The sequence below is a fragment of the Mustela lutreola genome, chromosome 12, assembly GCF_030435805.1.
Source record: "Mustela lutreola isolate mMusLut2 chromosome 12, mMusLut2.pri, whole genome shotgun sequence".
Classification (NCBI taxonomy): domain Eukaryota; kingdom Metazoa; phylum Chordata; class Mammalia; order Carnivora; family Mustelidae; genus Mustela; species Mustela lutreola.
The window spans coordinates 82199626-82225177 of NC_081301.1; the positions used below are offsets into that span (position 1 = coordinate 82199626).

Genomic DNA, 25552 nt, shown 5'->3' on the forward strand with positions numbered 1-25552 from the left:
CTTTCCCCCACGACAGATTTAATTCATTGCTGTCCCCAATGGAGGCCACGTGAGCCTTCCTGTCCTGAGGCCTTCAGAGAGATTCCCAGGTGTACCTGGTCATTTTCTGCCTGCCACGTTTTCAAAGTATGTGTGGAACCCCAAAACCTGGACCACCTACCTGCCCGTTTGTTCTTATCTGAAATAACTTAAAAATCTGTGGGTGGTTATTTATCCTAAGGGTTCCTTCCTTTTCAGATATTTTTATTACAACTTGGTACTTTTGTGATATCTTCATGTATTCCAAGTAGTGACAGTGAAGTCCCAGTTTTCTCTAAAGAAATGTGTGCGTAGCAGTGTTGCCACCTTATGAATCTAGTGTGTGTGTGTGTGTGTGTGTGTGTGTGTAACTTAGAGGCTTGAAAGTTTCCTTTCTTTTTACATAAAGAACTTTGTCTCATAGGAAATGAGATGATAACCCTGGTTTTGCAGTCTGCTCTGACTCATCCATTAGCACGAGGACCTCGGTCATGGCTGTGTCCTTGCCTTTGCTGGAGGCTCAGAGGATGTAGGACACAAATCACATCTTTTCTGTGGGTATCCTCCACATGAATTCAGTGGATTTTTTTTTTTTTTTTTTTGGCGTAGGTGCACACAGAGTGATTCCATTGGGACGAATAAGCACTTCAAACTCAATGTGCCTCTTGGTACCCAAACCTTTTCCTCTTCAGGCCTCTCTGAGAATCTAGAACTTCTGTCCATCTACGTCACCCAAGCCCCAACGCCAGGAGTCATCTCTCTTCCCTCTCCTCCCCTTCCTACCCACTTCTCATCCATCTCCACCCAGACTAGGCCCAGAATCATTGCGCTTCTCTCCATCACGTCACCCGCCGTTATCCATTATCTTTTGCTTGGATTACTGAAACACCCTCCTGGCCTACCCTTACAGTCCACTCTTCACTTAGCAGTAATCAGACTGTATCACTTCCCTAGTTGAAATTTTCCAAAGCTGTCCAGTGTGCCTAAAATAAAATCCAGACCTGTTTCCTGAAATGCAGTACCCCATGTGATTAGCCTCGGCCTCTGTAGGCAGCAGAGCCAGCCTCTCTGTGACCTCCTGCCTCTCCCTCACTGCTCCAGTCACCATGCCTGGGCCGCACTGGCCCCTCTGGTCATCCCCCCAACATGCCAGCCGAGCCTGTTCCCACCTTGACCTCTGTGTCAGCTGGTTCACTGCTTGGAATGCTCTTTCTTCCTAATTTTCTTGTGGCTGGATTCTAGATATTCAGATATCAGCTTAAGTGCACCTTCTTAGAAAGTCTTTTCTCGGCTTCCCAAATTAAAGTAGCTGCTAGGTCATTCTGTAGGTCACCTGCGTGTCACCTGCCACTCACACTTGCATGGTGCCAGTGTGAGAGCAGGGACTCTGTCCTGTATGGTCGATTACTAGGCTAATAGCTGGCATGAAATATACACATAATAAAATTATGAACAATCTGTGCATACAATATTATTTTTTTTAAAAGATTTTATTTATTTGAGAGATAGAGTGAGCAAGAGAGATACAGCACATGAGCAGAGGGAGAGGGAGATGTAGGCTCTCTTGCTGACCCGGGACCCCCATGCGGGGCTCGATCCCAGGACCCCGGGATCATGACCTGAGCTGAAGGCAGACGCTTAACCGACTGAGCCACCCAGGCGCCCTTTCGCTATGGTTTCAAATACTGAGATACTGGGGATGATTACCTCAGTTATTTTGAGGACTAGAAAATTAGAATCACATTTGAGCCTAGGGTAAGGTGAGTGAGGTAGTCACTTTGGCTATAGAATTTAAGGAAGCATGTCAGGTGCCAGTGTGGCACAGGACAGCACTGTCACTGATCCTGTCTATTTAAAAGACATATATATATATTTTTTTTTTTATTGCCCATCATGGGCTTTTGGCATTCACTGCATTGAGATATTTTTTTCTCTTAATTACTCAGTTTTTGCCTCTCCCCATCTAGCCCCGGATCAGACTGTTCTCTCATTTTCACATTGGATTTTGCATTATAAATTAAGTCTAGTATTTGTTGAGTACCTACAATGTCCCAGTCACTGTTAGATCAATTCACCGAAAATTCACAGCAGAGTTGTGAAGTAGGTAGTGGTATTGAAATGAGGAAAAAGTTGGAGAGACCGGGTGACTTACCCTGGTCCTAGAGCCATGGGGGGGGGGTGCAGGGGTGGTGGCACAGGATAGACAGTCTATGCAGAACGTACCATGTGGGTAGGAGTAGACTCATGAAGTGGAAGGAGAGTAAGACCTTGAACATCCTGGCAGTTACTCCACTGTTCTTGAGAGGCCTTTAAAGGAATGCACTGAACGAGAATCTAAGGCTTAGGGAGGGACGGCCCATGGGCCACTTGGGTGGGGAAGGGGAAGAAGGGGGCACTCAAAGAATGTGTCAGATGCTTAAGGAGAGTCGCTGGGCTCTGTGTGTCTTCTTGATTGTCATTGGGAGTACATGAGGAGACATGAGAAAACTCCCCTATTTGGATCAAATATTTGATTATATGCAGAAATATTCCTATGACAATGTAACTTTTAAAGCCTGGAATGATTTTAGGGAAAGGTTTTTGATTTATTTAAAAAAAAAAAGTTACTGCACATCAGAATGACATATAGATGGATTAGTTAAGTGTAAAACATAAAGCCAAAAAAGCCAAAACAAATGTGTATGTTTGGAACTGTTAAAAACATAAACCTAAATCACAGAGGAGATCAGATGAATGAATTAAGTACAGAATTTTAAGTTGATGTATCAGATTTTGTCATCAAATGGGAAGAAAAGGACAGGTTGAGGAAATATTTGTAACCAAAGTTTAATTTTCTTTTCTGTTTTTAAAAGATTGACTGATTGATTGATTGGACACACACACACACAGAGCACAAGCAGGCAGAATAGCAGGGAGAGGGGGAGGGAGAAGCAGGCTCCCTGCGGAGCAGGGAGTCTGATGCGGGGCTCCATCCCAGGACCCCAGGATCATGACCTGAGCTGAAGGCAGACGCTTAATGACTGAACCACCCAGGTGCCCCTTAATTTTCTATTAAAAATTAAATTGTTCTGGGATGCCTGGGAGGCTCACTGCTTCCCACCCCCGGCCTGTGATCTCTGTCAAATAAATAAATAAAATCTTAAAAAAAAAACCAAAACTAAATTGTTCTAAGAACCCCCCCCCCCCCCCAATAGCAGGTCCTCAAAAGAAAATGCAAGTTCATAGAAGGGATACAAATGACAAAGTATGAAATAAGTTCTCATAAGGAAAGATGTAAATTAAGATAAAGATTTAATTTTGTTTCTCAGATTGTAACTGTAGAAGGAGCATGGTGTTGGTAAATGGAAAGTGGGGCAGAGAAGGAAGGGTCTGATGGGTGTACCAACTGGTAAAACTGTTGAGGGGCCAAATAACTATGAGGCAGCTCCCCCCCACCCCCAACTGTATTTCTATCATATTCTCCTAAGGAAGTAGAGATTGAGGCGAAGGGTTTTCTTCAGGGATGTTTATCACAACATTATTTATAAAAGTGAAAAATTGGAAATACTCAAAATGTGTTACGACAAGGGAATTGTTAAATTATCACACATCCTCATGATGGCCCTTCACACAGTCATTAATCGCTCTTTCTGAAGCACAATTAGCATCTTGGAATGATTACCACAATATTTTATGTGAAAAACAACAATACAGTATTATTCCAGGTTTATTTTAGAACAAGGACAGAAAGAGATCGTTTGCCTAGAAAAGGAGACAGGGAAGAAAGATACCAAAATGTTAAAATTTCAACAATTTTGAAAACTCTCCCGGTTTTCTGAATTTTCTTTAGCAAATACTTACAGCTTTTATAAATTTGGAAAAAATGTTTTCTGAAAAGGAAGTTCATGAGGATGTAAGGTTGGGAGCCCCCGGACAGACGGGATCTCTGTAGGTTCTAGTTCATTTCCTTCTATTTTGTTGTCAACCGGCAGAATCATTGAGTGAGTCCCTTCTCCTCCTTTGCAAACCAAGTAAGCTCAGAGCTTCTCAGACTTTTCCTCTGATCACACTCAGAGGCAGAAGAGCATGAACATGCCCTCCTAAAGTGCACTCCTGAAGGAGAAAAGATGGGGGAGGGAATCTCAAAGTAACCCCCTGGGGGCGCCTGGCTGGCTTAATTGGTGGAGCACCTGACTCTTGAACTTGGGTTCGTGAGTTCACCATATTGGGTGCAGAGTTTGCTTTAAAAAAAAGAAAAGTAAAAACAAACAGGGAAAAGGCAACCTCCTGAACAAATTTTAGTGTGAAAATTCATGTAAACTTCCCCTTCATCTCCAAACTATACTGTTACTAGTTTATGAAATTTTAAAAAATTGAGATATAATTTATATACCAGGATATCCAACATTTAAAAGTATACATTCTAATGGTTTTTACTACATTCAGAGGCTTATGCCACCAACGGATGTTAGTTTTTAATACACGGATGTTTACCATGGATGCTCTGTGGTAAAATTGACTCTCCAGGAAATTATACCTTTTGAGTAACCTCGACGGCACGGCAGGTCCCTTTCCCGGGAGGCATTTTTTTACCACATTGAGAAGCCCAGGACTAGATGAAATTCTAGGTATTTTCAACAAATTGCATTTTCAGTGTATTTTGCCCATCTTTCCTTTAAAACCACCTTACCTGGATGAGTTATTATTAGTAGCCCTGGTTACCACAAATTTCCCCATCTTTTCCATTTCCGCTCACAGTGGGTGATGATAACTAACTTCATTTCATTTCTGTGCTGTATTTTTTAAACTGTCCTAGTACCTTCTGCCAGACCTTGTCAGGGATAAAGAGTCTTTTAAGGAGAGGAAGTTATGGTGACTCTTGTGTCAGAGCTGGTCGTTTCAAGCGCAGGGTCCCAATTTAAGTGGAGGAAAACATGCAGAAGGCAGAATGCACATATCTTAAAGTAGACAGCCCGAGATGTGGACGGCACATGGATTGAGTTTGGTTTCGGTGTTTTAAAATTTAATCTCAGTACTATTAATTCTTTGCAGGTGGGGCTTGATGATGTGCTTGTGGGTACAAAATTCCTCCCTGAAATTTCTGGTTCTGCTTTATCCAAGATTAGGTGGAAGCAGTCCAAGTTCAGCTTTGATGGTGCTGAGATTCCATGTCTTAGACTCTTGGCCTAAACCAGCAGGCCTTATTAAGTACAGTTCCGTGGGTTATAATTGAGCTCCACAAGGCTTGGGTCTGTTCTTAGCCTTTCTCTTTCTGGTTGCTGGCCAATCAAGAGGGCAGGACAGGGGCATTTGGCCCGAGCCTTCACATTAATTAAAGGCTTCAGATGTAGATTTCTGATGGTTTGACAATATCTCCAAATACAGTCATGAAAGGCACTGGCAGGACAAAACGAATATACTCATTGTATAACTTTAAATACCACAGTTTTTATAACTCAGTTTTGGCATTTCTTCTTTTTCCCGGGAGCCTGAAAAAAAAAAGTGGCAGCGCTGTGGGTCTCCCTCAGCTTGTAAGAGGCCACGAGAAGGCATATTTTCTGCCTTTTTTTTTTTTTTTCCAGTGAAGGAAATGAAGCAGGAGGATCCTTCAAGTTCCTGATAGTGTAGTGTCCATTGACTGTTTTCCAGGGCTAGTGTGTGGCAGTCGGGGACACTCGTGCCTTTCAGAGCAGTGACGGCAGTCACTGACACTTTGAGGGCACTGAGCAAGTCACCAACACCTTGAGGGCACCGAGCAAGTCTTGTATATGCGTGGATTGTGCTTCGGAGCTCTGTTGATAAAAGTGTAATCCAAGAAGCCAACTTGAGTTTGAGGGAAGGCACTGATGGATCCATAATCCATTGCCGTTAAGAAGTGAATGAAATACTGGATTTCAGACTCTGCGGGTTCAGGAGGGTGGGAGATATGGCATGATAAGCACCGTCCTACCTTTAGAGGTGAATTGGACAGAACTGTTTATGGCTTTCATTGTGCAAACGGGCAGGATAATCAGTGTCGTCCTGTAGATGCTTTGGGTGAGTAGGACGCGAGAGTAGATGTGGATTTGTGGTAGAAGCTTTGTGTGGAAGTCCTCTTGTGTTGAAAAGATCGTGTAAAAGCCTAAAACGGAAGCATCAGATGGTCCTGTGTGCGACTGTGTATATGGCTCATACGTTCTGTCCTAACTTACGAAGTGACGTCTTCCACAATGGATTATGAAATTTTTATTTGATTTTGTTCTGATGGAAAGGCATGTGAAGTGATGCAGGGATTGCTCTCTATGCTTAATCCTGGGTAGGGAGGGAAAAAACCCAAGTATCCCTCAAAGCCAGATATGCATGCTGGGTTATAGTCCCCCCTCCCCTTTAAAAAGATTTTATTTTTAAGTAATCTCTACACCCAATTTGGGGCTTAAACTCACAACCCAAGATCAGTAGTTGCATGCTCTACCGACTGGGCCAGTCAGACACCCCATGTGTGCCCTCTTTAATAGCATGATTATTGCAGAGTCTTATTTCTGGGTGTTTTGATGAGCGAGGCCAAGAAAAGGCAGAATACCTACTGAAAGGTAGAACAACTTTTCTGGGGAAAATTTTTACCCATATTTATAGAGACCATTAAAAGAGAAAATACAGCGTTGTGGGGGTGCATACCCTTGTGTGTGTTGATGTGCTTGTTAAAGTTGTTAAGTGACTTGATTGGAGATGTGTTCAAATTAGCAAAAATGAGTACCTCCCCCACTTTCATGGAAGGGCTCGCTGCTAGATCTAGATCAGGAAGGGAGGGAAAAATGAAACAAAATGAAACCCAAGAGGGAGACAAACCATAAGAGACTCTTAATCTCAGGAAACAAACTGAGGGTTGCTCGAGTAGGGGGTGTTTGGGAGGAATGGCGTGGCTGGGTGTTGGATGCTGGGGAGACTACGGGCTATGGTGAATGCTGGGAATTGTATAAGGCTGGTGATGCACAGACCTGTACCCCTGAAGCAAATAGTACATTATATGTTATTTTAAAAAAATAAAATAAATGGGATGTAATTAAAAAAAAAAAAAAGAGTTATTTATGCCCTGTGCTATGAGAAGAGGTTAGCCAACTGGGTTTGCAGAGAATCTACTAGCAGAAAAGTCTGCTTTCTCTCATTCAGATATATAGAATTGTGAAGTCTTTCAAACTCCTCATTTGGCCTTAGGAAACCACCATTTTACAGAATTCGAGAACAGCTTTTTTTTTTCCTTTGTACCACATTTTTTTTTTTCATATTCATTGTGAGTAGATGGTTAAAATGTCCGTTTCAAATCCTGAGAATGTTGTATAGCTCTATAAAAATAGGAGAACAACATGATATTTGGCTTGCACATTAATTAAGAATAGTTCATTTGTCTCCATGATAGAACTCTTTCAGTGGAACAAAGAAGCTGCATTTTTTTGCTCAGTAGAGGTTTTCAGTCCATATACTTCTTGTTGGGGGACTAAATCCATCATTAGTACAGAATGATACATCAGTTGACTACTTTTATCTTCTACCTACAGTATTTGACCGACACAGACATTCTCTTCTATGGAGCTCTGCCTTCTCTCTGACTTGGCTGTATTTATATAGTAACATCACAGGGTGAACATTAAGTTCACGAGTGAAACTTATCATGGGAGGGATGGCCAGTCAGTTGGAAGATGGTGCAGAGTTTCAAAATGGGTCTCCACTAATCGAAGCAGTATTCAGAAACTCAGAATTAGATTAAATGGATAAAAGTTGGGTGAAGTCAAAGCCATCATAAGGTATTCTTAGCCAGTGGGCAGTAGAAGCTAATTCCCCTGGATTTAGGGCAGTCGTGACAAAGAAAATAGTGACAAACCCAAACTGGGTAGCCGAGGGCTGGGCCGAACCCTTACCTTGCCTGTTACTGGCCGTGGCATCTTTGCCTGAGGACTCATCCCTCCAAGGCCTCTTCTTCTTTGTGAAATGAGGATAAAGACCTCTATCTCACAGGTTTTTGAAAGGATGAAATGACAATATGTTTGCAAGTTCTTGGCAAAGTGTAAAGGGTTGCACACAGATTTGTTTTGATTTCCTTGATAAGAGAGGACATTCAGGAGGTGGAGACCATAGTTTCTCTGTTGGTGTTAGAGACTGGTCTTGGGGTGTGTGTGTGTGTGTGTGTGCGCGCGCGCGCGCACGTTCTGGGGATGGGTGGCTACTACAGTATTTATTCAGACTTTGGGGGAGAATCAGGCTCTGTCATTTCTTCATCTCAGTTGGCCTCTGGGAGAGTGTCAGGACAGTGAGCTGGTGACCAGCGAGCTCTTAAGTGACTAGCAAGCACTTCATGAATAAGGTTTATACAGAAAGGGACTCTGTCATGTTAGTGAGCTTCCCCCGCTTCCCTTGTGGCATTTGTACCAGTCAGAGTCCCAGTGGGAAATCTATGGCACACTCCATCTGGGTGGCCGAGGGGACTTCTAGAAGGGGACAAAGTCACTAGCGGCTGGCCCTAGCCCGGCAAGAGGAGAGAGCAGTCACAGGAACCCAGAGAGGGTAGCTGTATGGGGCGGGGGGCACCCAGTGGGAGCTGTGGCCTCTAAAGGAGATACCGTGTCTCTCTAGGGAGTGAGCCGCAGGGAGAATGACTCCTCCTCATTTTCTTGCTCTCTGGTCTCCTCCTCATGTCTTCTATATACTAAACCCAAGACAAAGATGAAGACAAGGGAGCTGTTGATGTCAACACCTTAGGGACCAGCCTCCTGGGGCACTGAGCAAGGCAAGAGAATGGAGAGGGACAATCCCTCGGTGTGTCTGGGGCAATAGGAACAAATCTTACTTTGGAGATGATGTCTGGATTCTTTTTTCTTTCCCCTTTCCTTGCTCCCCTTCATTCATTGGTCATTCGTTCATCATTAGTATCCAAAAAGATACCAAGCATTGACTGCTGTTGCCTGGCAGAACTGCAGTGATACATAAGCCATAAAAATATAATTTTTATGTTTTAGATTTTATACCCACCCAAATGAGGACATAAAAGCTGCTCTGCCAGCCAGGAGGAAGAGGCTGTAATGCCTGCTTCTCTTTCCTTTGCTTCTCGTGCCATTAGCCTCACATATGAAGATGTCTTTTGGTTTTTGTTGTGGAAAAACCTAGCAAGGATTCTGATTTGATGATTGTGTCTTTGGTGGGACCCTCCGAGCAGACCATCGCCCCTGGGATAGGGATAATAAAGAAGCAATCTGGATTTCTTTTTCCCTGCATACTTTGAAATGCTTGGGAGAGTAAAGAGACTTGTTGTTTTCTATAAATTCTGCATCAACAATGAGAGTCAGTCTCATGACTTGATTTCGACCAGAGGTGCTACTTTTAAGATACTTTGGGTTTTGTTTTTTGTTTTTTTTTTTTCCTCCTTTATTCATGGTTGGGATTATCAAATAGTTTTTTTAAACTCTTGGGATGCAGCTCGTTAAAATGGGTTGATGGCATTCACATGGCGCTGTTAACTTTATAGTTCAAGGACTCCAGATCACTTATTAAAAGTCATATGAAAATGATAACGTTGTTGCTGACCCGGGACTGCAGAGCTAGAAAGCCTCTTCCTCTGTCACTGGGCAAGGCTTCTGTGTTTACTCGGACATCTGTAAGTCATTTAAGCTTGCTTCTGTGAAAACTATAATACTTACTTGAGTCTTTCATGATGGTTTAGAAAGATGAAAATGAAATCTAATCCCCAGAAAAACAAAATGAAGTTAGGACAGATGCTGTATTCCTAGCTTTCAGTCTGAAACACCTTGTAGGTTGGAAGTGGCAGTAAAGATTCGCCAGCCTCCTCTGTATTGTATGCTTACCTGTTTCATATCCAAATAGGTACTGTCAGTGTTTTTCTACCCTCTTAGGGTCATGGATAAGCCTTCTCTACACCATTTGGTTTATTGATAAGAGAGATAGTTATTGTTTTGGAAATCTCAAGGAAGCCTGGAAGTGAGCAAAAAAATGTTCAGAAATGAAGTGACGTACAGAAGAAGCCACCTCCATTTGGAAAAATGAATTTTTACATTAGTAGTTTTAGATCCGTTGTGGAAGAAATAGGTTGTCACTCAGTGATAGGATCCCATCTTTGTCTTTTCTTACTCCATGGCCATTGGGAGCTTTGTTAGGGATTGACCTCAGGCTTATGGTAACAGAAAAAGGGGTGTTGAAAAGGGGAAAAATAAGAGTGTGGAAGGGAAAAATCCAGTCACAGTAAATTTGTGTATCATGCTGTTAGTCAAGAATGGGCAGAAGGAAGGAGTGTCACTGTGACTTCTCTGAATTAGGCGATTCCTTGAAATAACTCAGCTGCATACAGTAGCTACTGCTGTCCCCCAAATTCCTGCTTATCTGGGTGCTCTGCTCTCCATGTGTATGTACCATCTTGAAGTGAAAGAAAATGTCGAGAAATTTCAAGGCATTTTTGTCCTACGGCTCTGCACAGCCTTTGTGTAAGTGCATTGTCGTTTCCAGATCCAAATCCTGCTTTCCAGCCCAGCCTCTTGGAAGGCTTTCAGATATTCTCCGGGGAGGAGAGCCTTATCAAGTGTGTGTGCACTTCCAAAGATGCAGATTTCATTGTTTCTTCTAAGATACATGGTTACAAATCACTATCCAAATTCCGTGCTGAGTGGCTTCCAAAGAGGCGACAGGTTGTGTGTGTGTCTGTGTGTGTACGCGCGTGCGCACGTGCTTAAGCTCCATTCGCCTCCCAAGTGCGTTCTAGTCCTCCAGTGTGGCTGCATGTTCTCTGCAGGTGGCATTGCCCCCGCCAGGGAGGGTGCCATCCTATGATGCTCCTCCAGCCGTCCGCGCGAGGGTGCGACGTCCATGCCGCCGTGTCTAGCTTAGTTGTCCGGGCGACTGTGAGAAGGTGTCACGGTCTGATGACCTCTTTTGCTGTGGTCCATCTTGCAGGGACGGGAGAGAGCGGCAAGAGTACGTTTATCAAGCAGATGAGAATCATCCACGGGTCGGGCTACTCTGATGAAGACAAAAGGGGCTTCACCAAGCTGGTGTATCAGAACATCTTCACGGCCATGCAGGCTATGATCAGAGCCATGGACACGCTCAAGATCCCCTACAAGTACGAGCATAATAAGGTAGGCCTGGCTCCTTCTGGGAACTGTGGGCAAAGCCATGCATGGTGTGGATGCTGTCTTCACATGGCTGGGTGGGACAGTGGGTTTTCGAAGCATACATTTTTCATCTCATCCTAAGTGGGACATTTAATGGTTCAGTATGTTCTTTATCGTTTTTTTTTTTTTTTTTCCCCTTAAGTCTTTTAAGTCCCATCTCTGCACAATTAGAGTCATGTTCGTAGTGATATCAGTGGAAGGCACATTTGGATGTTCGACGATAAATATACGGAGGTTTAGAATTCTGGGGAGCGCCCCCTTACATTCATAAGACGGGTTGTAAGTTCAGGACACATTGACCAAAGTGAGGGAATTCAAAGTAGAGGCAGTGGCCTTGCTTCCCTGCCTTCCTTCCCTCTTTGTGCTTCCTTGAAGGAAAAAAAAAAAAAGAACAAAAACAGCTTAAGAGCATTCTGTCCGTTTTAATTTTGGATTTCGTGACTTCCTGTCAGTAGTACCACAGGCTTAATTTTATTTCAGAATAGGTCCATCTGTCACTTCCAATAACCTTTCAAACATGTTTCTCTGTAGTTGGGTAACAGTCATGCAAACTTCTAAAATCACTTGAGAAGGAAGGAGAAGTGAGGAGAAGAAAAAAAATCGAAATCTTCTCAGGGCATGTAGGTGTTGACCTTCTAGTAATCGGGTAAACCTCACCTTTTGTTGACGGAACACTGCATTTGCACCTACACTGGTTTGAGAGCCTCCCTTCAAGTCTTCCAGTCAGTGCTCTTGATAATTTATTCTTAAAAATGTTTCCATATACCAGGTCAGTATGTGACAGCAAGAAGCTGGCATGCTCACTGTGACTCATAATCTGAGAGTTAACTCAAAGTGAATCATGGGTAAAATAAAGCAGTGCTGTGTATCTCTCCTTCTCGTACCATCTAGAAGCTTCTAAATGTACAGATCATCTTAAAATCCGGCATTTATTTTTCTTGGATGTTTCCTTGAAATTGCCTGGTTCTTTCTTATCTAACTGATACTCTGGCACTTAGTTTTCCAATGGTGATGGGAGAGAGTCTCCCACCAGGAACAGAGAGTCTCTCCACAAAGAAGCTTTCCTGTTTGTATCCGCAAGAGTGAGAATGATCTGGGCAGGTTCACAAACCTGGGAATGTGGTGCCTGAACCAGCTGAGGCTGCCTGGAGAGCGAACAGTCTAAATTTAGAAGGATCAGGGTTGTCTCCCACCCCCCGGCCCCACCCCCTCCAAGAAATCTCAGTGTAATGAGTTTCTGAAATAGTGGCATGCTTGTCTCATTGCGGTTGGGAGAAGATTCTATGGAGGGAGCTGTCTTTTAAGGCCCGCAGCTTGTGCCAGTCTACAGTTATTTGATAAGATCATGATCTGATGGGTTCTGGCTGAATTAATCACATGGGTGGTATGACATACAGTTGACCCTTGCACAACGTGGGGATTAGGGGTGCCAACCCCCTGTGCAGGCAACAATCTATGGGTAACTTTTGACTCCTCCAAGACTTAGCTAATAGCCTACTGTTGACCTGAAGCCTTACCAATAACATAAACAGTCGATTAACATGTATTTTGTGTGTTACGTGTATTATACACGTATTGTTAAAAGAAAGCAAGCTAGAGAAAAGAAAACATTGTTAAGGAAATCATAAGGAAGACAAAATACATTTTCTATGCCGTACTGTATTTATCCAAAAAATCCATGTATCAGTGCACCTGCAGGGCTCAAACCTGTGTTTTTCAAGGGTCAGCTGTGTGTGTGTGTGTGTGTGTGTGTGTGTGTGTGTGTGTACCATATTGGCAATATGTTTTATAGGTACCTATAAGACATATATTGTCAGTTAACACTTAATACAACATTAACCGTTAATACAAGGAATCTCCCTTAATCATGCACGGAAATCATCTTCCTGGGATGTTCAGAAGAATAGTTCAGGATCTTGCTTCAGTGTTAGCTTCTCACATGAGGCCCATTGATTGTACCATTACACAGATGTGGAAGATGGAGTGGAACTTACACCTTCTTCATGTAACACATTGAAGAATGTGTAACAACATGTGTTACTTGAGCTCTTTGTATCAGTTATAATTAAGTAGCTGTTACTGTGATGAATACCATTCAGTTAAAAATCATCATCATAAAAAGTTACAATAATGTGATTCTTCTCCAATATCATAATTATTCTGTGGAATCTTCTCACATCTCTTGATTGCTTAATACACTCCCTAATATAGGGACATGAGTGTGTGCTAACCTCTGAGTTTCTCAGTAGGTTTAATCCCCCTTAATTTATAATATAAATTACTTTCCCATTGTTCCATTTTCTTTCTAACGTACACATATTCTGAAACATCACTCCTTGCTTCATCCATTAACGTCCCAAGCTCTGCCCACTCCTTGCCTTCGTTAACGCTTATTAAGGACATAATGTCTTTCTCTTCCACCGAACTGCCACTTCCTCCTAGAGTTCTTCTCTGCTCACATCCTCCCCTGCTCCCCAGCCCATTGCACTAAGTAATCCCACCCTGCTGTAGCAGAAACCGTAGTGGAGTGTTTATAATTGCCTAACTTACATTCATTATGATGACTTGTGGGAGTTGGTCTTGTTTTCCCAGCTCGACTCAAAGCTTCTTGAAAGTAGATGATGTCACTTGCACGTCAGCGTTTTTCAGGTTCCCAGCATCATACCTTGTACATAGTAGAGGCTCAAAAAATACCGTTTTATGAACGGGCAAGTCATTCATCCCCTTAGACAACTGAACGTCTCCTCGTCTGCCTCCAGGTTGTTGAAATGCTTATTCAGATCAACAGATCACTGTTGAAATGATTTTATGTGTGTAAGGAAATCAGTGCAGTGTGGTGTCAGAGGTGCAGAGAAGTTTCCTGAGGACTGGGCAGAAATTGACACTCCAGAAGAAGTCAAGGGCATTGCTAATGTGGCGGCACTTTGGGGTGGAGGAATGGCAGGAGTAGATGTTAAGGAAAAGTGGTGTGACTGTGTTGGCCAACTTACCTTGAGCAAGATTGTTATAGAGGAGAACTAGAAAATGAAATTTAAAAATGGTTTAGAATTTGTTTCTGAAAGGTTTTGAATCCAGGCTAAGAAGTTTGAATTTTATTTTCTTGTCTTTATGAGACCCATTTAGTAATAATATTTTTTGTTTCAGTTAGAATTTTCTATGAAAGTTTTTGGTTATAATATACTCTCTATAAATAGTTTAAAGAATTTGGTGTGCATTTTATTAGCAATTACTTGAAAGCAGTGCACTGTGATTTATATGATTTTGTGGCACTAAAGATGTAAAAAATGTAGTTTTTATAAAAGCTTCTTTGCATCTACAGCCACATTGGTCATACTATATGGTACTAACGTAAATAAAAACAAACACGTTCTAATATTTTTCTCCTAACTTTGTACTTGCTTCTGAGTTCATGTATTTTACAGAGCAAAATATAGATTAAAAATGGTATGGCTTATTCTTAACAGGGAAATTGTTCACAGTTTCATTTGCGGTGAATTCGTTCTAGCAGTGGGAATACCACACCAGAATATTGGAATTTTTTGGCTCCTGGGTAGTGTCACTGCATTGAATTGAGAGTCCCACTGGTTCGTTGGGGGGCTGGTGCTATGGTCAGAGGGAGTCCAGGCCACTCTCTGCCCTAAATGGTGGTGTGGCATCCCCGCCTTTTTTGTAGACCTTACCCAGTGTTCCAGGGATTGGCTAGCTCAGGAATAGCTTGGGATAAATTAAAACTTTTACCAAAAGAAAGATCAAATTTCCCCTGGGTGAGTATCCACTATGGCGTTCTTGAATTTTCTTTGGCAAACTAGTAACGTTTATAGGTGAGCTGCTTGGACTCTGCCCAAGTGAGAGAATATATCTGGAGACTTCTTCTGAATATACTGTGAGCTAGGGTTGGTTTTCTCCCAAATATTACTTTGCCATTTCCTTAAACACAACTGTTGATAGCTAATGTTAAAAGGCATGAAGTGTTTGTCACTTAGTCAAATCAAAAGATACATTTAATGGTACAAGGCATTTGACCGTGACATTCCTCTGTCATTTTCTACTCTCCAAAAGGGAGAATTTTCATCACCCTTATTTTTTGGTTTCCCATCTTATACAGACCTATTCTTCTGATTATTGGTTGTTTGGGTGCTGAAATCAACTCTTGATGAAAAGGAAGAGATAAAAAATTTCAGGGCCCACATGGCTAAGAACTGTCCTGGATTATGGGGGGAGGGGGGAGGAAACAGACGACGAGGCATTGGCACCTGATTTTCATGTACTTGTTATCTGTGGCTGGGGGTTGGCCTTCCTGCCTCCCCTGTTGATCATTCCTGGGCAGGTGCCTTATTTTCTCAGACTGCACAGTACATTCTGGTGAGCGCGCTTCTTGTTTTGTCGTTCATTGTCTCCATGACAGGCTACACGTGCTGCTGCTTTTTGGAGATTACCCCAGATTAAAATATCCTCATATCCCCTTTCCCGTTGGCTTACAGTTTCTGTGGACTGTGATACCAGGCTATTCTTGGGGACAGTTTCAAAGTATTGACAGGTTTTTGCTGCTTTGTCCAGTCCCAGCAAGAGAAAAGAAAAGAGAAAAGAGGAAACAGTCCCAGCTGCTTCCTCATGCAGTGAACTCAGGATGATTACTGAGTAGAACTCAGCTACTTGCTAATGTTGAATAGACAGTGTTACCTTTTCTTCTAGTTGCTGCTTTTAGACTTGGAGGTCTGGATGACTAGGGCTCCCTTAGCATCAAAGGCTGCAGTTGCCTTTGTCCAGCCAGGAGTTTCCAGGGTTGACACCTGTTACCCTTTGTCCTGGCGGGAAAGTGGCTGAGAGCACGTTGCCGCAGTACCTCGGTCCTCCCTGAGCTCTCTGAGAAAGGGCTTGCGCCGGGACAATACCTCTTTAAACACTTTCACAGCTTTCTGAATTTTCTGCACTTCCCGAGAAGTCTAAGATACCAGAAGCCGTGTTTTGGAAGAGAACATAGCCAGGATTCTGGAGAACTTGCCAGTTTTTTCCTGCCTTTGATCAGTTGCACAAAAAATGGCTGTACTACGTTCTCCAACGTGAAGGAATTTGCTTAGTTTACAAAATGCTGGGAGACTGATTTCCTTTTAATATTTCTCACCTACAGAATAAGGACATAATAAAAGTAGAACTTACTAATAAGCATGTATTCTAATCTGTTCCTCCTGAGAGTTGTATCAGTCCGTGTTCTGTGTTTGCAAGCAGCAGAAGCCAACCCTGGCTAGCTTAATTGGAACAAGGGTTTCACGAGAATGTGAGGGGACCTGGAGAAGTCTGGAGAAGCGGAAGGGCGAGTTTCTGGAAACCAGAACAGGTCTGGTGAACTCATCTGTGAGGTGGCTGAACCCTGACCATTTTCATTCTTCTGCCACTCCATTCAAAACTCAGATTCTTGGGGAAACGTGCCTGAGAAGTCCGGCCTGGATTCTGTGCTCGCTCTTTGGGCAAGGCTGGCGATTGGATTGACAGTTCCTGAGGGAATCCAGGGTGCAGTGACAAGAAGACGGAATGATGCTGTCACACATCACCACTCTCACTGGTCAGCCACGCTGTCAATTTAGAGAATAAAATGACCTCTGGATGCTCTATGGAGGAAGGCCATCCAGTTTTGTTCCACACTTGCTAAGCCTGTCTGAAAGTACAGCTTCCCAGAATGGGGGTGTGGAGAGGTTGAGGGGTTAATGGCTTCGTAACACTTATATATGAAGGAAGTAGCTGAATTGGAGCCCAAGCCCCAGATAGCTGAGTAACCTTGGCATTGCCATATTTTTCCCCTAAGCCTCAATTTCCTTTCTCTCTAAGCCTGAGTGTCCCCATCTGTAAAATGGGACAGATAATAATAGGATTATTTCAAGTATGAAAATGTCTTATAGGTGATAAATAAAAAGGAGGTTGCCACTTGTTATAAGATGAGTCCCCGTGGAGGTGATGAACACTGTTAATCATCTGTATTCATCAAGAATAAAGAAACAGGGGCGCCTGTTAACAGTGGGTTAAAGCCTCTGCCTTCGGCTCAGGTCATGATCTCAGGGTCTTGGCATTGAGCCCCGTGTCGGGCTCTCTGCTCAGCAGGGAGCCTGCTTCCTCCTCTCTCTCTGCCTGCCTCTCTGCCTACTTGTGATCTCTGTCTGTCAAATAAATAAAATCTTAAAAAAAAAAAAAAGAATAAGACAAACAGAAAGTCATTTAAATAGCATGACCAGGTATAGGAGGTATCTGAGGGAAACTTTCCTCCAAGTGACAGTCATTGAAATGGGACACCAAGGAAGGTACAGAAATCTCCCTATCTGGATGTGTTCAAAAATAGAATGTATTTTTAACACGTGAAATTCTTGAAGGCGTTTTTGCTAAAATAAGACAAGGGATGGACTGGACACCCTCTGAAACCGTTGCTAGCACGGTTTTCCCTCATGCTGATTCTGTGATTCCAAAACTCTAAGAAAGCTATTGTCACTTTGTTATAATTTAAATCTCTTCCCTTTCTGGAACTTTGTCCGTTCCAGGGCACTTAACAAAAATTAAAACCAAAGACAAGAAACAAGAGATTTTCTTTGATAGTTTTTTTTTAAAAAAATATTTTTAAAAATTTATTTGATAGAGAGGGAGTGAGCACAAGCAGGGGGAGTGGCAGGCAGAGGGAGAGGAAGAAGCAGACTCCCTGCTGAGCAAGGAGCCCAATGCATCCCCCAGGACCCCAATGGGGGGACGGGGATCATGACCTGAGCCAAAGGCAGAGGGGTAACTGGGTAACTGACTGAGCCACCCAGATGTCCCAAAGCAAGAGCTTGTAAGTGACAGTGATCTCTAGCCCAATGGAGACCTTTCTTTGTATTTAAATCCCGTGAGTGATTGTAATATTTATGTCCACGTAGGTTTTTTTTTGTTTCCCCTTTTAAATGGTGTTCAAAGGTCAAAATTTTAAAAAATCAAAGACAAAACAGAACAAAGGTCAACATCAGATGCAGGTTTTGGAGAGGTTGTCAGTGATAGCATGTCAGTTGGGTTGTTGACTGCTGGCCACCGAAGACAGTCTGCACCTTCTCCTAGGAACACTTGGTACTCCTGCTTCTCTGAATCTGAGTTTTCTTTTTAATAAAGAGTCTAAGGGGATCTCGAGACTTTTCCTGACCAACTTGATCTGAGGTTGGTTTACAGCCTCCTCCCTTCTCTCTAGGACTTTTTTTTTTTTTAAATTATTTATTTATTTGACAGAGAGAGATCACAAGTAGGCTGAGAGACAGGCAGAGAGAGAGGAGGAAGCAGGCTCCCTGCTGAGCAGAGAGCTGACGTGGGGCTCGATCCCAGGACCTTGGGATCCTGACCTGAGGCTTTAACCCACTGAGCCATCCATCCAGGCGCCCCATCTTTTGGGCTCTGGTTAGGAGTTGAATCACCACTGATTCTCCTGTAGCTTTATCACCTTTCAGAATTTTTTCACATGCTTTCTTTTCTCTTTTAGTATCTGGCAAATACTGTGTAGGCACATTTTTGTCTCCTCACTCTGTCTTTGTTTCCCTGCAGTTCTTTATTCATTTTATAAAACCTGATGGCCATGTAAAAACAGAAGATTGTAAGATTTGTTAAAAATCCCTTTCTCTTGGCTAAAATAATCCTAAGGCAGGCCATAGCATTTATCCAGGGTGGGCATCTTTTTGTGTGTGTTTTGGATTTTTTAAAAAGATTTATTTTATTTCATTTTATTTGAGAGAATGAGTGAGTGGCTGCTCGTGTGTGAGTTGGGAGAAGGGGAGAGGGAGAGGGAGAAAATCCCAAGCAGACTCCACACTGAGGCAAAGCATGTCACAGGGCTCGATCCCACAACAGCCCTAAGATCGCCTGAGTGGAAACCAGGAGTCAGACACTTAACCGGCTGAGCCACCCAGGTGCCCTCAGGGTGAGCATTTCAAGTTCAGTTTTATCAGAGGAGGGCTCTGAAGCACAGCAGTAGAATGAAGCGGACCGTTGATTTATTTTTTGGTCACATATGGAAGAGTGTACACAGCATCAGTATTAAGCCACATGTGCTCTTCCATTGTGAACACATTTGCATCCACATCTGCCGATCTGGATCAGGTGACCAAACGCCCAGAAGCCTCCTCCTCCTGCGTTCCAGTCAACGCCCCTGACTCCCACAGGGCGACCACCTCCTGACTTCTAATACCATGATTACTTGTGTGTGTGTGAACTTTGTATGAATGGAAGCGTCTAGTGTATACTCCTTTCTGTCCAGTGTATTCCGCTCAACATTACATTTGTGGCATTCACCCAGTGACCCATGACTTGTCGCTGTAATACACTTTTTCTCATTTCCATATGTATAATAGCAATGCCCTGTAGAACTTTATCAGAACGCTTCATGTCTGTGCTGGATAGTCTGGTAGACACCAGCCACATGTGGCCATTGAGCCTGTGCAGTGTGGTTAGTCTGACTGAGGAACTGAATTTCTATTTTTATTTTATCTTATTAAGTTACATTAAAACTTACATGTGACTAGTGGCTCTGTATTGGACAGCACTGTTGTATAATCCATTTTATCAATATGACACATTGTATATCCCATTGTTAATACAAGTTTGGGTATTTCTGGCTTTTACAAATAATGCCATTATAAACATTCCCATATCTGTCTTTTCATGAACATAACCATGCATTTCTTCAGATTATGTACCTGGAATTTGGAATTGCTGAATCGAAGCGATGGGTCTGTTTAGTTTCAGTAGATACTACCAAAGATTTTCCCAGAATGACTGTACCAATTTACACTTCTCCCACATATTGATGAGAATTCTAGTTGCTCCATATCCTTTTTTTTTAAATTTTTTTTTAAAGATTTTATTTATTTATTTGACAGAGGGAGATCACAAGTAGGCAGAGAGGCAGGCAGAGAGAGAGAGGAGGAAGCAGGCTCCCTGCTGAGCAGAGAGCCTGATGCGGGACTCTATCCCAGGACCCTGAGATCATGACCTGAGCCGAAGGCAGCGGCTTACCCCACTGAGCCACCCAGGCGCCCGCTCCATATCCTTGACAGCTCTTGGTATTATTAGTCTTTTTATTTTAGCTAATCTAGTACCTGGATAGTGGTATCACATTTTGTTTTAATTTGCATTTCTTTGACAACTAGGGATGTTGACCACTTTCATATGTTCATTGGCTTTGGTTCTTTAAGAAAACCACTTTTTACTCTTTTTTCCTGCTAGTTATCTGATTTCTTATTGTTTTGTGGGGATCTTTTATATATTAAGGACATACATTTCTGTTGAGTAAATGTATTGAAAATATGTTCTCCAGTTTGTGGCTTGCTTTTAATTTTCTTGGCTCCTTCAGTGGAAAGAAATTCTTATGATTTACCCCCTTCTGACTAGTGTTTTTTGTATTCTTTTAAAGTAATTTTTGCCTTCTTTAAGGTCTTGTAGATTATCTACTGGTTTGTCTTCTGAATTGTTGGGGTTTTTTGCTTTTTACATTTAGCTCTAAAAATCCATTCAGATGGATTGTAAAGAGTGATGTGAGGCAGAGGGCCAAATTTTTACTTTTTTCATATGGATATCTAATTAACCCAACTCATTTATTGAAAAGTCCTTCATTTACCAAGTGCAGTTGCAGATCAAGTTATGGTGTGTATGTGCATTTGTGGCTGAATGGTCTTTTCTGATTCATTGGTCTATTTTGTGTATCTTTATGTCTGTACTGTATTAAAGGCTAACCTTTGCATTGAGTTTATCTTTAAAAATTTTTTTAAAGATTTTATTCATTTTGAGAGAGAGAGAGCGCGCAAGCAAGCAGTAGGGGGTGGGGCAGAGAGAGAGAGGGAGAGACAGAGACTCTCGAGTAGACTCCGCATGGAGCATGAACCTGACAGACGACCCAGTCTTACAACCCTGAGATCACGACCTGAGCTGAAACCAAGAGTCAGGCACTTAACCAGCTGAGCCACCCAGGCTCCCCTGCATTGACTTTAACATCAGAGAGTGTGAGTCATTCAGCTTTGGTTTTACTCTCAAGATTGTACAAGTGCTAGATATATTTGCTTATGATTAAAGGTACCTTTTGGGAGGAACATTTCTTTAACTGGTGGTAGATTTCCTGGGATGAATCTGAATGTTTTGATTGTTCTCTGTAATATACGGGGCTTCCCCTTCCTTGAGACCTCTCATTTTCTTATTTCACGTGTGTTGGCTGCATCGCTCAGTAGAAGGACATCTATTTTTCCTGGATTAATAATGTGACATTTTTATTATCAAGCAGCTCACTTGCAAAGGGTGGTGGAGCTGCTGTACGTGGTTTTGCGTTACTCAGCAGGGTCATGTTCTTTCTCACTGGAGCATTTCCTTTAACCAGATCGGTGCCACCCTGTGAAGGCAGTGGGCTTTGACCAAGCTCCCCTCCACAAATCCCTTTTTAGGCAGCGCTGCTCTGCACCATGTACATTTGGCACCAGAATCCCTTCTTATTTCCTGTCTTCACGATCTGTAGCCAGCTGGGAGGGCTGGATAGGCTTACCTGGGTTTTCTTTTTTGTTGTTGTGTGGTCTCCAGCTGTTGTGGGGCTCTCTTTTGGGGCTCCATGTAAGAGGTGTAGCTTGGGAGGAAGGTAATGTGAGCTGGTTTAGCCCTTTTGTTAGCTACAGTATTTTAATCCTATTACATATAATTTTTATTCACTTATACCTTAATGAAGATACTACGAGGCATCTGATTTTGGTGAAGCAGAGGCTGAAGGGCAGTCAGAACCGTAGGCACATATCCACGCACGCATATGTATGCGCACACTCATGTATAATTGATGTCTTAGGCATCCTTTGGAAATTTCCACATATTTAAATATGTGGGGATAACACTGATAAAATACTACTTTCCTTTCCATATCATACCTATATAATGACTGTCTTTATTTTTTTTTTAAGACTTTATATATTTATTTATTTGACAGACAGAGATCACATGTAGGCAGAGAGGCAGGCAGAGAGAGAAGGGGAAACAGGCTTCCTGCTGAGCCCGATGCCCCTAATGACTGTCTTTAGGTAATGTTTCCTCAGCTTACCAATGCCCATCTCATCTGGAAGTAACTCGTCTCCCATGTCTGTCTTCAGCTAATCCACATTGTTTAAAATTGGGTGAAAGGAAGAAAATTCACACTGGAGAGCGGAGATAGGGCTTGAATTATTTAAACGTATTCGGCCTACAGTTCTATTCTGTTGAACGAATGAACAAGTGAACAATTTTTGCTGTACAGCGATGGGCTTTTCTGCACAGGGTGGTATCCCGTGGTATCGCTGGAGTCCAACACGACAAGGCTTGAGATCCAGCTCTGGAACAGAATTGCTGTGTGACATTGAGCCAATTAATCTCTCTGAGTTCCAGTCTCCTTATTTGCAAAATTAAGGTGATTATAATCCCTACTTCACAGTGTGTTGCAAGGATTAGATGATAACGGTCTATGAAAAGTTGAAAAGTGGTCCATCATTAAATGGAGATGGTCCATTGGTAGATCCTAACGAAGTACCTCCTATGTGCTCATCAACAGAAGCCACTTCGGCTGTTTTTGAAAAAGGAAACAATGAGCGCTGGGAGGACTATTACCGATCTGACCCGTCCAAGCCCGAGAGAGCAATCCTCCTCTAAAACCCCTTTCATCTGCTCAGACCTTGGACGCCCAGGGACTGACAGCCACCATATAAAATACATGTGGCACAGCTTAACATGTTTTAGTAGGAAGTTGTGAATCTGGTCATTTGGCTGTTCCTACTTAACTCCTGGCAAAGCATCACATAAATACTTTCCTTGTTCTTTGAAACCAAGTAGTGCGTGATTTTCCCCTTTAATTTTAAAACAGTGCATCTATTTTCAATTAGGCCGAGTGTATTTGTTGGAGCCAAGGAAAGTGAACGCCTAAAGAAGTCTGAAGGGGTCTGGGGGGCGGGGGGAGAATGAGAAATACCAGCGCTTTCCTTTCACATTCTCACCTCACTGAAGAAGTAATTTCAGTCCTGGGCTTACTTTTTGGTATTGTAGAAATTTAGGGTAAGGCCTGCTTAGTATTTCACAAAGCAACGGTTTTGCTTATCGAAGCCATGTGTATCAGAGGGTAAAATCTTGTTTCTAAGAAGCTCTATTCTCTCATTCTCTCTGATATTTCGGAGAGAATTAATTACACTTGCTGCACAATTATGTATATTTTTAATAGTATATTGTTAATATATGTAAGCTTTTCATGAGTATGTGCACATGTATCCAAATAAGGAAATGTACTTTAAAAGATCATGACATGTTATATTATGATATTTCCTTCCAAAGGATTAAAAAAAAAAGTCCTTCATTAAAAGCTGTGATGACTAATTTGGGTTTGATACATTGTAAACCTATATTTGGAACACACTTATTTTCCAGAGTCTATGTTTCTTAAAGTGAATTTGCTGTGAAGATGCTTTTATATTGTTGCCCCCACTTTTTTGTAAGATGATTATGCAGTTCTCTTGCAATCTTGTATTACTTGTTCAAAGTGAAAAATGACATAGGGAAGTGGCATTACCGGAATATATCAAGTTGGTATCACTGCTGAGATACACAAGAATAATTAGATTGGTTGGCAGGCTGTCTGCTTTCCTCCATGTTCATGCATCATCCTCTGTGGTTTAAAAATTAAAAAAAAAAAAATACAATGGTTTTGAGCTGAAAAAGCTGTACTGATTGTGATAGGTACTAACATGTCTGAAAGAGACTGACCAGACCTTACAGTCAGTGATTCTAGGGTGAGAGTTCGGCTGTGCAGGAGATTGTTTCCTTTGTGCATTCTTGAAGGTAGTGGGCTCCAGTTTTCACTCTATTGACCTTTTGTAGCCATTTTACTGCCTTTGAACAGCAGTTCAAAGCAGGTCAAAGCAGTTTGTCCATGGCAAAGGGATGGGTCTGTGTAGCTGTTCCTTTATAGGACACTGCACCCAAACTCTCACGAAAATTGGATGTTATAATGCTTCTGAATTCTACTATTCTTCAGTGGTCCTTGATCCTTCATTCCATTTCACAGTAGAACATTTAGTGTTACCAATTGTTGTCAGAAGTTTTAGGAATTTAGGCCCTAGTGGGGCCAAGTGCAATGTCAATACAAAGATACTTTTCCACTTCAGAGAATATGCTCATGGCATAAAAATGGCCAGTACCATATACTCTGTGGATAGTCTATATAATGGCGTGCATTTGTTCCTGGCCATGGAGTAGAATGGTGGCCCCAAGGGAGAACGACACCATCTTTTTGCCAAATGCCAAATGCTCTACTCGGATGGGATGCCTTTCCTAATTCGCATAAAAAAGTGCCATATAGTCCAGTGTCAGCTTTGGGTCATCCTAATCTGAATCTGAGGTTGGAAAGAGTGATTTTACATTCTAGAGCAGTGTTTCTCAAACATGTACAGATCACATGGGGACCTTGTTATAAGATGAAGATTGTGTTTCTGTGGGTCCTGGGTAGACCCGAGACTTGGTTCCCAGGTGACATTGAAGTTGCCTGAGATAGAGTCATCTTTGAAATAACTGACTCTCCACTGCCCGGGACAATATGAACTCACCAGCAGGCTAACCTTTGGAGAGAAGGTTCCGGAACTGGTACTTCAGTTCCAGTAATTCAGTAGTTCCTTATACTTCCTGCGGTGTGCCTTCCTCATCTGAAGAGTGAGGTTGATCATGGCACCCATCTTGCATAATCAGTGTGGGCACGAATGAGAGAATATAGGTGAAATGTTTAGACGTTAACATCAGTTTAGTACGTATCCCCTGAAGGGCCTTTGTTGAATTCTTCCCAGAATGTCCCAGGGAAGGAGACATGTAGGGACCTTTGGGTAAAGCCCAGGACGTGTAAAGGGAAATTGCTGATAGTTTGAAGACAGGGAAGAAGATGGCCCAAGACTGAGACATAGGTTCCTGTGATCTAGTGCCTCAGTGGTTTACAGGAAACAGTGGCCTGGTCTGTGACAGGACCTCAGATAGCTGGTCTAGAATGTAAATGACAGGGATGGGGGGACCCTACAGAGGTTCATGGATGTTGTGACTGCTGAGATCAAGGAGCATGACGAGGTATCTTATTATCTTGATTCCAGGATGTTTTAAGTAAGAGGGCCGTCAGTCCAGTGAGGAAAAAGGAAGGGGAGGGAAAGGAAAGAAAAATAACTTGCCGAGTGCTTCTATGTGTGTCACAGTGTCAGGTGTTACAGAAAGCGTGAGATGTGGATAGCAGTATTTCACAGGTGAAAAATATTTATGATGAGCATCCCTAAATCACCCACTTTGTAAGTTTATGGGGCTAGACTTTAAAACCAGAGTTGGGCTTAATGATTCCAAAAAGCCAACCCATGTAGTTGACATGATAAACCTGTTTGGTACCAGGACACAGA

At 42.5% G+C, this 25552-nt stretch overlaps 1 protein-coding gene across 1 annotated transcript in view; it reads left to right on the top strand.

The window, feature by feature from the left end:
- The window catches only part of GNAQ (G protein subunit alpha q), a 304673-nt gene that overhangs the window by 93266 nt on the left and 185855 nt on the right, over window positions 1-25552 (top strand). Inside the window, exon 2 of the mRNA XM_059142054.1 lies at window positions 10927-11111. Within this exon, the coding sequence (XP_058998037.1) occupies window positions 10927-11111 (185 nt within the window). The remainder of the gene's footprint in view (window positions 1-10926; window positions 11112-25552) is intronic.